The 11,593-nt window shown below is 44.2% G+C and overlaps 1 protein-coding gene and 1 pseudogene across 4 annotated transcripts in view; one reads left to right on the top strand and one right to left on the bottom strand.

Annotated features, from left to right (window-relative positions):
* Window positions 1-935: 935 nt before the first annotated feature.
* On the bottom strand, window positions 936-1,035 carry LOC123633688 (annotated as a pseudogene).
* A 9,202-nt stretch (window positions 1,036-10,237) lies between these two features.
* Window positions 10,238-11,593, top strand: part of CDK19 (cyclin dependent kinase 19) — a 137,397-nt gene continuing 136,041 nt past the window's right edge. The window contains exon 1 of one of the 4 annotated variants that reach the window (XM_045544180.1): window positions 10,238-10,302. Coding sequence is in view for 2 of the 4 variants with exons in the window: in XM_045544179.1 (XP_045400135.1) it covers window positions 10,572-10,699 (128 nt within the window). In the remaining 2 variants the exon portion in view is untranslated. Of the gene's footprint in view, window positions 10,303-10,406; window positions 10,700-11,593 lie in introns of those variants that run through there. The other 3 variants (XM_045544179.1, XM_045544181.1, XM_045544182.1) reach the window with 3 other exon arrangements.

The raw sequence follows: 11,593 nt of genomic DNA, 5'->3' as shown, positions 1-11,593 counted from the left end.
GAGCTATGATGATGCCACTGCACTTTAGCCTGGGTGACAGAGTGAGACCCTGTCTCAAAAACAAACAAGCAAATAAAACAGCATGGATGGATGAGGTGCACCCAACTCAGTCTCAGGGAAGCCAGAGAAAAGTTCCTGGAGGAGATGATCCTGAGCTGAGCCTTAAACCATGAGGAACAACTGGGTAAGTCTCCTCAATAAATTTCCCTGACCTAGATTAGACGGTGATAGGAAAAATTTTATCTCCATATTAAAATTTGACTTCTACATAGCTGATTAACTGATGATGACTAAGGGCATAAGCATTAAAAAATAGCCATAATTTTGCTTACCACTTCCATCGTGTATGCAGTGAACCTGACTTGCAAGATTTGCAGCTCGGTTTTCCCCATGACTAATGCATTGGATGCTAGGCACACCCACCTTTCCTTTTGGCTTGAACAAACTGTTGAAACCATCACTTTTTTCTTTCACTGTGGGCTCTCCACCTGTGCCAAGTACACTCAACTTTTTAATGTTTAGACCAAACTTTTCAAATTCCTTATTGGTGTGTGATTAGGTCTTATTAATTATTCATGGCATTATCATTTAGTTGTTTTTTGTTTAAAGCATAGGGCAGGCTGCATTCCAGTGTCAGGGAACAATTTCTGGTATATTGAAGCTGAAATGTTTAGAATTGGGGCTAAAAAGTTGAGTATACAAGAATGACTGGCAATGTCATATTTGGGAGGTTTTTTTCTCTTTTTCTGTTTTTGTAGAATCAGTAAGTCAGAGTCAAATAACTCCTACGTAGTCTTGCTACTACTTTGAAGAAATTTGATTTTTTCTTTTCTGAATTAAAAGAGAAAGTCCCAAGCCTTTTGAAATAAGCATCCAGTTTGATAGCAGGACTTGTCAACTTTGTTGTTATTGTTTTGTAGCAGTGTATTTTTTTTTTTAATTTTATAAATTTTTCTTTAAGTTGTCATCCTTGTGCAAGGGCCATGCTATCTTCTCTGTATCGTTGTAATTTTAGTATATGTGCTGCTAAAGCAAGCATACACATGTATTTATTATGTATTTGAGGACATCCTACGTTTTCCCACACATGATCTACTAAAAAATGGCAATAAAAAGAACAAAAAGGTTTTGTATCCTGTCTATAGAAAATACTCGCCTAATTTTTAAGGATCAGATTTGTCCACCATGCCATGTTTTTGTCATTAGCTAGAGCCATACCACTAAAAGATGAAGAGGGCGTTTTTTTTTTTTTTTTTTTTTTTTTTTCTGTGATAGTCTTGCTCTGTTTCCCGGGCTAGAGTGCCGTGGCATCATCCTAGCTCACAGCAGCCTCAAACTCCTGGGCTCAAGGGATCCTCCTGCCTCAGACTCCCGAGGAGCTGGGACTACAGGTGCATGCCACCACATCTGGCTAATTTTTTCTATTTTTAGTAGAGACAGGGTTTTGTCCCTCTCTCTCTCTCTCAGGTTGGTCTTGAACTCCTAACCTCAAGCCATTCTCCTGTCTTGGCCTCCCAGACTGCTAGGATTACAGGCGTGAGCCACCTCGCCCGGCCAAGAGGGAGTGTTTTAATAACATTCTTGTAGTTAGACTCTCCTTTATGGAAAGAAAATGAGTAAGAAAGTCCAGCGTAGGGATGCCAAAGATTCCCTCCCACTCCCACTGAATGTGGTGTGGGATGAGGGCAAGGGCTTTTTTTTTTTTCTTTTGTGCCTTTTCAGGATGGTCTCTCATTCAGTGACAGAATCAAGGCTTGGGCACAGCACTGGGTTAAATGGTGTCCCCCTGAAATTTATTGTCTACCTAGAAACTGTGAATGTGACTTTATTCGGAAATAAAGTTAAAATAAAGTTACACTGGATTAGGGTGGGCCCTAAATCCAGTATGATTGGTGTCTTTATAAGAAGAGAGAAATTTGGACACATAGACACAGAGGAAAGACGGCCCTGTGAAGACAGAGGCAGAGACTGGAGGTATGCTGCCATAAGCAAAGAATGCTAAGGACTGCAGGGAACCACCGCAAGCTGAAGATACAAGGAAAGATCCTCCCCTGTAGGCTTCAGAGAGAACAGGACCCTGCAGACATCTTGATTTCAGACTGCTGGCCTCCAGAACTGTGAGATGATAAATTCCTGTTGTTCTAAGCCACTCAGTTTGTGGTAATTTGTCACAGCAGCCCTAGGAAACTGACACAGGCATTAATCAAACTCTTCTTATACCCCATTAGCAGTAAGTGGGCAACCTTCCCTTGGTCTGGCCTGAGTCCTCATCCAACAGGGAGGAGCCTGACTCTCATCCCACTGTTTCCCATTCCTCCTCCGCAGCTGATCTGGCACCCACCCTGTACTAAGGAGACCAGAGTCTGTTTCCCCAAAAGCCTTCAAGCTTAGGCCATCTTTATTTAAAGGAGCTTTGTCCTCAGACTTTTAATCAATGTTTAAGTAGTCTGAATATCCCTCCTGGAAGAGTAACAGGTATTTAAATGGCTGTTAAATGCTCCGAAATCTGATTGGCCAGAGAAGCGTTGCTGGTAGAGTGGAAAGGGCAAAGGCAAGAAAGGCCTCATACCGAGACCGTGGACTTCTCCAAGGCAGTGGTAATTACACATTCTTTGTATTTCACAAGCTCTGTGACCCTTGTGTACACTGAGAAAGAGGAAATCACGACTGATATCAGCCATATGTAGAAAAAAAGAAAGCAGTGGTAGTCATTTTAACATATACAAAACAGAATTTAAGATAAGGAGGATAGAGTTATTCTGTGGGATCATTTAATTGTGATAAATGGCAATATTGATACAGTAGTCTCCCCTTATCCATGGTTTCAGTTACCTGTGGTACAGTACAATAAGATATTTTGAGAGAGAGAGAAACACCACATTTACATATTATTATGTAATTATTATGCTTGCTCTATTTTATTATTATTGTTGCTCTATTTTATTATTATTGTTGTTAATCTCTTACTGTGTCTAATTTATAAATTAAGCTTTATCACAGGTATCTGTATATAGGGAAAAGCAATGTATGTAGGATTCAATACTATCCAGGTTTTGGGCATCCACATGGGAGTCTTGGAATGTATCCCCTGAGCATAAGGGGGGACCACTGTACTGGACATTGCAGTCTTTGTCCTTTATAGTCTTAGAGACCTGGGGTTAAATCCTATCACTGATGAACTGTAACACAACATAAATTATCCTCCTGGAGCCTCAGTTTTCTTATTGGTAAAATGGAGATAATATAATACATACATATATAATACATACAGCAGCTATGAGGATTAGTTAACTCATGTCTGGGATTCAATAAATGTTAGCTCTCATCATCACTTTATTTACTTTCTAAGAAACATACCAAAGCCATCATTCTTTCCTCAAGCCCCTTGCCCTTATTTCCATGCTTTTTTTCTCTGCATTTGATCATGCTTTCCACTCCATATGAAAAATAAAGTTATGATTTTTATTATATTGAGGCTAGGAATCACCTTCACCTTCTCAATCCCCTTTTGTTCATGTGTATACAATCTTTCTCTCCTCACCCACCTTTGGAAGATGCCCTTTCCTCCTTTCCACGTGAAGCTACATGTGCCTGGATCCTGCCTGTTGGGGCTCCATATATTAGCCCCATTATTTCCTGTGGTTCACCTTTTCTTTCTTTACCAGCTCTTTTCCTCAATATATGAAAAGTTCCTTTCTCTTATTAAAAATAAACAGAAAACAAAACTCTCAATCTCTCTTAACCACAGTAGCTACAATCCTATCTTTCTCCTTTCTTTCTTAGCCAGGCTCCTACATTTTTTGCCCACTTAAATCATATTTATATGAAAAGGAAACATCTCATGGATCAAAATTCAAAAAGGCATGCATACCACAAAAATTCTGTCTACTCCCAATTCTCAAGTACACAGTTTCTCTTCCCTGAGCAGTTTTCTGTAGTCTTTTTTTAGAGCTAAGTCTATGCATATACAAGCAAATGTGTACATTTTCTTTTTTACAAAAATGTTAGCATATTATAAGTGCTCTTCTGATTGTTGCTTTTTTCATTTAAAATATATCTTGCAGGTCTTTTCATGTCAGTACATAAACAATTTATTCTCCTATTGTTTATGTCTTCAGAAAAACAGATGCCAAGATAGGATTAGACACTCAAGAGATTTATTGGAGGTGATGCCTGTGAGGAAGAAAGGGGAGGAAGCTGGAGGAGCCATCAGGCTGTGATGCAGGTCTGACCCCTGTGAAGGGGAGAGGGAAGGAAGGAGGGCTGGGTAGGCAGTGACTTAGATGGTAACACAGTTCTAAGAAAGTTTTAGCCAGGCTGATAGAGAGCCCTCAAGCAAAGCCACCATTAGAGGAATCCTGCTTCCTGTGGGAATGGGCCTGCCTTAGAATCCTTGCTGTGCTCAGTCATGGGCTGGGAATAGCTCATGGGAAGTGCAGCCTAGGTGCAAATGCTATAGGTCCAGAGCTCAGCAGCTGGCACTTCCCTGCAGAAGGAGATCTGAGAGGAATATTTTCACAGCCTTCATATTATTTTTAGGGTTGCATAATCATTTATTGATGGAAGTGCCATACTTTATCTAGTCCCTTCCCCATCAAAATTTCTGTTGTTTCTAGTCTATTCTTACTACAAACAAGGCTCAGTGAATAACCTTGTTTTATATTATCACGCATGTAGGGGGAGTATCACAAGTTGGGCTCCTGGGGAAGCAGAGTCTGAGATAGAGAATAACATATCACTTTATTAGGCAGTGTACTTGGGTTCTATATCTGTGGAACGGAAAGAAAGCAAGCAGCATTGGGGAGATTAAGCAGTTGGTTTGCAATGCATTCTTAGTGATTGTCTCAATTAACCCCACAGGGAGTTCTGAAGACAGGACGATCTGTTAGAGTCATCCTAAAGTGGGGTGAGAGATTTGGGCTTTTTATGCTCCTGCATTGATCAGTCATTGAAGATAGGTCGTTCTGGGAAAATGGCATGAGCTTCAGGTGAGGTGACTCTTCAGCCAAGGCAATTCCTGAAGAGGGCTGCCAGCTGAAGGTTGACTGTGACAGCACTCCGAGCAGCAGCCTGGGAGAATACATTCTTTAGCCCTGAAGAGGGATCTGGGAGGCACATCACAACATCCACCACAAGGAATAAAATTGTTGGATAAATTCCTAGATGGTATTGCTGAGTCTTGGCATATATACATTTGTAATTTTAAAAGATGTTGCAAAAATAAAAAATATAATGCATATATTGGTAGGTATTTTGCCAATATATACTTCCACTGGCAATGCAGGAGAATATCTGTTTCCCCATATCTTTGGTAACACAGGGTGTTGAAAAACTTTTTCATTCATTCATTCATTCATTCATTTATATACATATATATGTGTGTGTGTGTGTGTGTGTACACACACACACACACACATTTTTTTTTTAGAGACAGGAGGGACTTGCTCTGTCACCCAGGCAGGAGTACAGTGGTACAGTGGTGTCATCATAGCTCACTGCAGACTTGAATTCCTGGGCTCAAGTGGTCTTTCTGCCTCAGCCTCCTGAGTAGTAGCAGTTGAGTATTAGTAGTTGTCCTGGGACTACAGGAACATGCCACTACACCTGGCTAATTTAAAAAAATTTTTGTAGAGATAGGCTCTTGTTATGTTGCCCAGGCTGGTCTCGAACTCCTGGCCTCAGGCTGATCCTCCTGCCTCAGCCTCCCAAAGTGCTGGGATTATAGGTGTGAACCATTGTGCCCAGCCCTTTTAAATTATTTCAGTTAAACTTTTTAATAATCTATATATTTTTACAAACATACTTTTCCAGTTTCTATATACTCTTAGTACATATTCATTAAATCCTGGCTCTGCAATTTACTAGATGTCTCAGTTTGTTCATATGTAAAATGGGAAAATAGAACATTGTTGGTTTTCAGAAAACAATACCCCCAAATATGACACTTTGACATGTTGAACTAAAGAAGCAGCCTCAAGGTCTCTCTGATCTCCCCCTATTCCTTTGTATCTCAATCCTCTGCCTGTTCCAAAAACGTGGATGAGGCTATTCTCTTAAGTTCCCTTATTTACCTAGAAACCAGACCTGCCATAGAAAAACACCATTGCCTTTAATCTTCTCCCTGAAATTTCTTTAACCAGAGAAGATTAAATTTCCCATAAGAGAGGAAGAGAGTGAAAATTAGACACCACATCTAGAGCCCAGACGAATTTTATTCCAAACTATTGTCTGTTGTCTTGTCCCATTTAGTTCCCAAAGAGAACCATTTAGCAACACTCATCTGAGCATTGGGCCCACTCGTTTCCCCTAAAAATCATTTACGTCCCTTCAAAATTGCCACATTTTCCCCATCTCCCTCTCCCCTATGAAGAAGAGTATATAAGATTCTGAATCTCATTAAATAGTTGGGTAATCAAATCATTCTCCTGTGATTTCTCCATGTTTATGCACATTAAATAAATTTGTATGACTTTTTCTCCTATTAATCTGCCTATTGTCAGTTCATTTTCAGCGAATCTTCAGAGGGCAGAAGGGAAGCTATTCTTCCACTCCTACAACCTGCCTTATAGGGATATTTTGAGAGTTTAATGATATAATGAATGCAAAACTCCATATTTATAAATAACAAACAACCAAAAAGTATTCTCCACACCCCACTCTCATACACTAATGACTTCTAAATTTGTACATTTAGGCTAGACTTATTGACAAGTAAAAATATTCATCTGCTTACTTGTTATTTCTACCTTGATGCCCCATACGCACTTCAAATTCAACATACCCCAACCAAACTCTTTTCTCTAAAAAATTGCTCCTGTTCCTGTGTTTCCTAGCTTTCTGAAGTTTCTACCATATGACTGAAGCAAAAACCTTGATGTTATCCTTGATTGTTCCCTTGCCCTAAACCCCACATTTAATTAATCACCAAGTCCTACTGAGTTTTATTCCTAAATAATTCCAGTATATGCCTTTTCCTCATAATCAGCACTGCTCCTCCATGGTTTGGATCCTTATTTTTAATCAGTGTTAATGCAATAGCTTCTTTACTACTTTCTTTCTCACATTCTTCCAATCTATCCTGAACACTCTGTCAGAAAGATTTTTTGAGTACACAAGAGTTATAGGCCAGGAGTGTTGGCTCACGTCTGTGATCCTAGCACTTTGGGAGGCTGAGGCAGGAGGACTGCTTGAGGCCAGGAGTTCGAGACCAGCCTGAGCAAGAGGGAGACTCTGTCTCTACAAAAAATAGGTACACTATTGGGCGTAGTGGTGCATATCTATAGTCCCCGCTACTTGAGAGGCTGAGGCAGGATGATGGCTTGAGCCCCGGAGTTTGAGGTTGCAGTGAGCTAAGACGATGCCACTGTACTCTAGCCAGAGCAACAGAGCAAGTCCCTGTCTCAAAAACAAACAAACAAACAAAAAAAATCTAGAAAAAAATAAATAAATAAAATAAAAAAATGAAAGGACTGATTATAGTTCTTCTTAGCTCAAAGGTCTTTAGTGGCTTCCTATTGCTTACAGAATAATGAAATCTAAAATCTCTGCTCAACATATGTAGCTTTTCATAATTTGACTTCTGCTTATCTGTCCAGTCTCCTCTGGACTGGATAAGGTTTCCTTTTCCTGCTTTAATCTGTAATATTCAAACTAATTGCATTCCTCAGAATATATCATGTTCTCTCATGATATATGTACATGCTGTTTTGTCTCACATAATTCTGTGCCTCCTACTCCCCTACTTGTCCTTTGAATAAGGTCCTACTCATTCTCTAAATTTTGGCTCAAACCCACCTAGTTCATGAAGCCTACTATGATTCACCTAGAACTCTGCCTATTCTACCATTGCTCTTTGTACTCATGCAGTATATTTTTAATTTGCTTGTACGTTTATTTCTTAAGTAGGTTTAGTACCCAGGTGGAAAATGACCAATTTTTGTCTGGTATTTCCAGCACTTACTGTAGTACCTGGCAATAAAAGCAACTCAGATTCTTCTAGATTGAAGATACCTTCTGGGTCTGAGGAAGTTTTCTAGGAGGGGCTGTCATAGGAAATAACAATCCTTCCTCTTTTTCCCTTCTCGAGTTTTCCAAGTTTCTTTCAAAACCTAGCATGTAGTGCACTATTAACTTTCCTTATCTATCACTTCAGGTAGAATTGACCACCCCTTTCTTTGTGCTTCTGCTGAATGTGTTATATAAGTCCTATCCTAGCACCAGTCATGTTTAAATTTGTATCCCAAGCATCTGAGACATTAGGCACACCATTGTAGGGGAGGAAAAAAATGGCTTCTCTCTACTCTTCTAGGTTCTTTAGCTGGTCTATAAATTAAATTGCCATAAATCATATTAACAGGAGAAAAGTAGTTTTAATTAGGTATGTATGTTTGGCAGTCCCACAAAATATGAGACTCAAAGAAGGGACAGATGATAGCATAGCATCCTGACCTACACAAAGGAATGGGCCAGGAGAGGTGGTCCCAGCTGTAGGTTTGGGTGGGAGGATCATTAAGCCAAGGAGTAAGTAGCCTGGGAAACATAGTGAGAACCTGTCTGTTTAAAAAAACAAAAAACAGGCCGGGCGCGGTGGCTTAGGCCTGTAATCCTAGCACTCTGGGAGGCTGAGGCGGGTGGATGGTTTGAGCTCAGGAGTTGCAGACCAGCCTGAGCAAGAGTGAGACCCCGTCTCTACTAAAAATAGAAAGAAATTGTATGGACAGCTAAAAATATATATAGAAAAATTAGCCGGGCATGGTGGCACATACCTGTAGTCCCAGCTACTCGGGAGGCTGAGGCAGGAGGATCGCTTGAGCCCAGGAGTTTGAGGTTGCTGTGAGCTAGGCTGACGCCACGGCACTCTAGCCTGGGTGACAGAATGAGACTCTCTCAAAAAAAAAAAAAAACAAAAAACAAAACACACACACACACATAAAAAAACACAAAAAACAAAGAAAAATCAAAACAAAACAAAAGAATTGGGGGTTGGGACTTCTGGGGCATGATGGAGACAAATTAAGGGAGGGTTGTGGGTAGAATGTAAGATGACTAAAGGTTGCCTTGTTATGCAGATAAGTCTCTCAGGTGATAAAAGCCGACTAGAAGCAGCTCTCCTCTGTAGTACTGATACCTCATTAATGAAATTTTCCTTTATATAGATGTAAATTTCTCTTTACAAAAAAGGAGTTTTATCTCTTCTTTTAGGCAGTAGAGGGGGAGGTGAAGCACTTTTCCTGTGTGGCTGGTTCTCAATTTCTTTTAGCTCAAAGTAATCAGTATGTCAGAGTGGCATATTTTGGGGTGGTATATTCTGGACTCCTGCAGCCATATTTTGTCCTGAGCTCCAGCACCATAACGAACCAGTGTTCACCCTGATTAAAGGGACTTTCTTAAAGATTCTAGGGGAATCTCACCTTTTATACATAGGCTGTAAAAAATCCTTTACAATCCGACTCAAACAATTGTTTCTAAAACGATGCATCCTCCAGGCACTTTAATTGTCCTTAGACAGATGGCCAAAGCTTGGCTACCACAACAGCATATGCTAGGAGAGAGCTGACGAGCGCCAAGCAAAGGATGATTGGTTGCCGGGGCTCACAAGTTACAAGTTATCCTCAGACCAACGCAGGAATTAAAAAACTGCTGAACGTTCAGGTTTTGAAATACGGTTTATGCATCCTAAAGAAAAAAGATTAACCTATCAGGAAGAACCGAGCACATCCAATTACCAATCAAGAGCGGGAAAGAAGCCAAAGCCTGGGGATACCCACGCACCGACGAGGACGTCATTCCCCAGTCCCCGCCAATGAGCGGCTGGACGGGGGGCGGGGCAATAGGCGGACTAATTGCCTTAGAAAACAACGATCTGCAGTACAACTGTGCTAACCACTGTTCTCGCAGCTGGAGCAAACTCCTGAGCAAGGCGCTGACTGCATGCTTTCCACTCTCCTGCTCTCCTGGTGCTAGCCACAGTGGAGCATCCCTTATCCACCAGAACAGGGGCTTCCTTTCCACTACGATCCACAGAATCGCAAACAGCACATTGTAACTTCGCACTTTCTACCTTCCCAGGAGCTGGGCGTCCGTTGCTACCTGAGGGGTGCGGCCCAAGTGCGCAGGCGTGCATGCCTTGCGGGGGCGAGGCCGTGGCGCCCCGAGGTAACCTGGGAGCTGTATTTCCTACGCGGCCCGAGCAGCCCCTGCTTCTCAGGCCTTCGGGACTACATTTCCCAGGAGCCTCCGCGACACGGGGCGGGCGGGCTGGCTCGTTAATGAGCTCGGGGAAGCTGCGGCGCGGCCCACCAGGTTCCAAAACAAGGAAATGAAGGGGGGAGGCGGGATTGGGGGTGTCTGCGGGAGCCGCCGCCGCCGCGGAGGAGGAGGAGGTGGAGGAGGTGGCTGCCGTGGCCGCCGAGGAGTCCCTTGCTGAAGGCGGCCCGCGGAGCGGCGGGCGGCGCGCGCGCGCCCGAGAGGCGGCTGTTAGAGAAGTGGAGCGGCGGCCACGGGGGGAGGAGGAGGAGGGACTGAGCGGCGGCGGCCCCCGCGTCCCGGTGCCTCTATGGGGGAAGCAGACAATGGATTATGATTTCAAGGCGAAGCTGGCGGCGGAGCGGGAGCGGGTGGAGGATTTGTTTGAGTACGAAGGGTGCAAAGTGGGACGCGGCACCTACGGGCACGTCTACAAGGCGAGGCGGAAAGATGGGTAAGAGCAGGGGCGGGGGGAGTAGGCTCGCTCCGGTTCTCGCCCTACCCGCGACTCGGCGGGATGGGTGGGTCGGAGCCCAGCGGGCCGCACCTGAGGGGCGAGGCGGCGGTGGTCGTGGGGCTGCGTCCCGAGGCGGACTCGAGGGACTCCCATTCTGCCCGCCCCCCCCGCGAGGCCCCATCGCGCCCCTCGAACTCCCGCGGCGGAGCCTGGTCGGGGGCGTCGGTGCGGTCGCGGAGGGCGGGCGCCCTCGGCGTGCGTGGAGCCGGTGGCGGAACTCGAGCTGGGACCTCGGTCGGAGGTTGAGTGTGTGGGGTCTGGTCTCTCGGGGGAACGCGGAGGGCTGGGAGAGCTCCGCCGATGAGTTACCGCTCCGGCCCTGGGCTAGTGACGGTTGTTGGGGAACTTCCAATCGGCCGAGCGCCTCCCGAGGGCGGCGGTTTGAAACCTCGCCGGGTAGCCCGTTGGGCGGACGAGCGCCGGGATCCTCGCCAGCCCCGGGAGTCTGACCTGTTGGGCACCGCCGCCCCTAGCCAAGCCCCCCTGCCTGCGGCCAGCCCGCCTGTTGGCCCCTCAGCACAGTCTACCCGTCCCTGTCTTATACCTGGGGACTTCTGGACCCCTCTTTCCACCCGCCCCGGGTTTCTCATTGTCACATTCTGAATTCTGTACCTTCCCCCTCGAAGGGGACCTCCTGACAGACTGCATTTTGCAAGCGACAACTTCAGAGTTCGCTCAGTTCTTTGGTACCTACCCACCCACCCCCTTGTGTATCTGGGGTATTATGCCTTCCACGCCATCCTCTGCCAAATGACTGCGTGGTGGGGCTTATCGAGCACCTAGATTATCAAGAACAGAATATGGAGTGACATAGAGCTGGGCCTGAACCTT

The sequence above is a fragment of the Lemur catta genome, chromosome 2 (genome assembly GCF_020740605.2).
Source record: "Lemur catta isolate mLemCat1 chromosome 2, mLemCat1.pri, whole genome shotgun sequence".
NCBI classification, from domain to species: Eukaryota; Metazoa; Chordata; class Mammalia; order Primates; family Lemuridae; genus Lemur; species Lemur catta.
The sequence above is the reverse complement of the archived record's forward strand: the minus strand, read 5'-3'. Positions and strand labels throughout refer to the sequence as shown.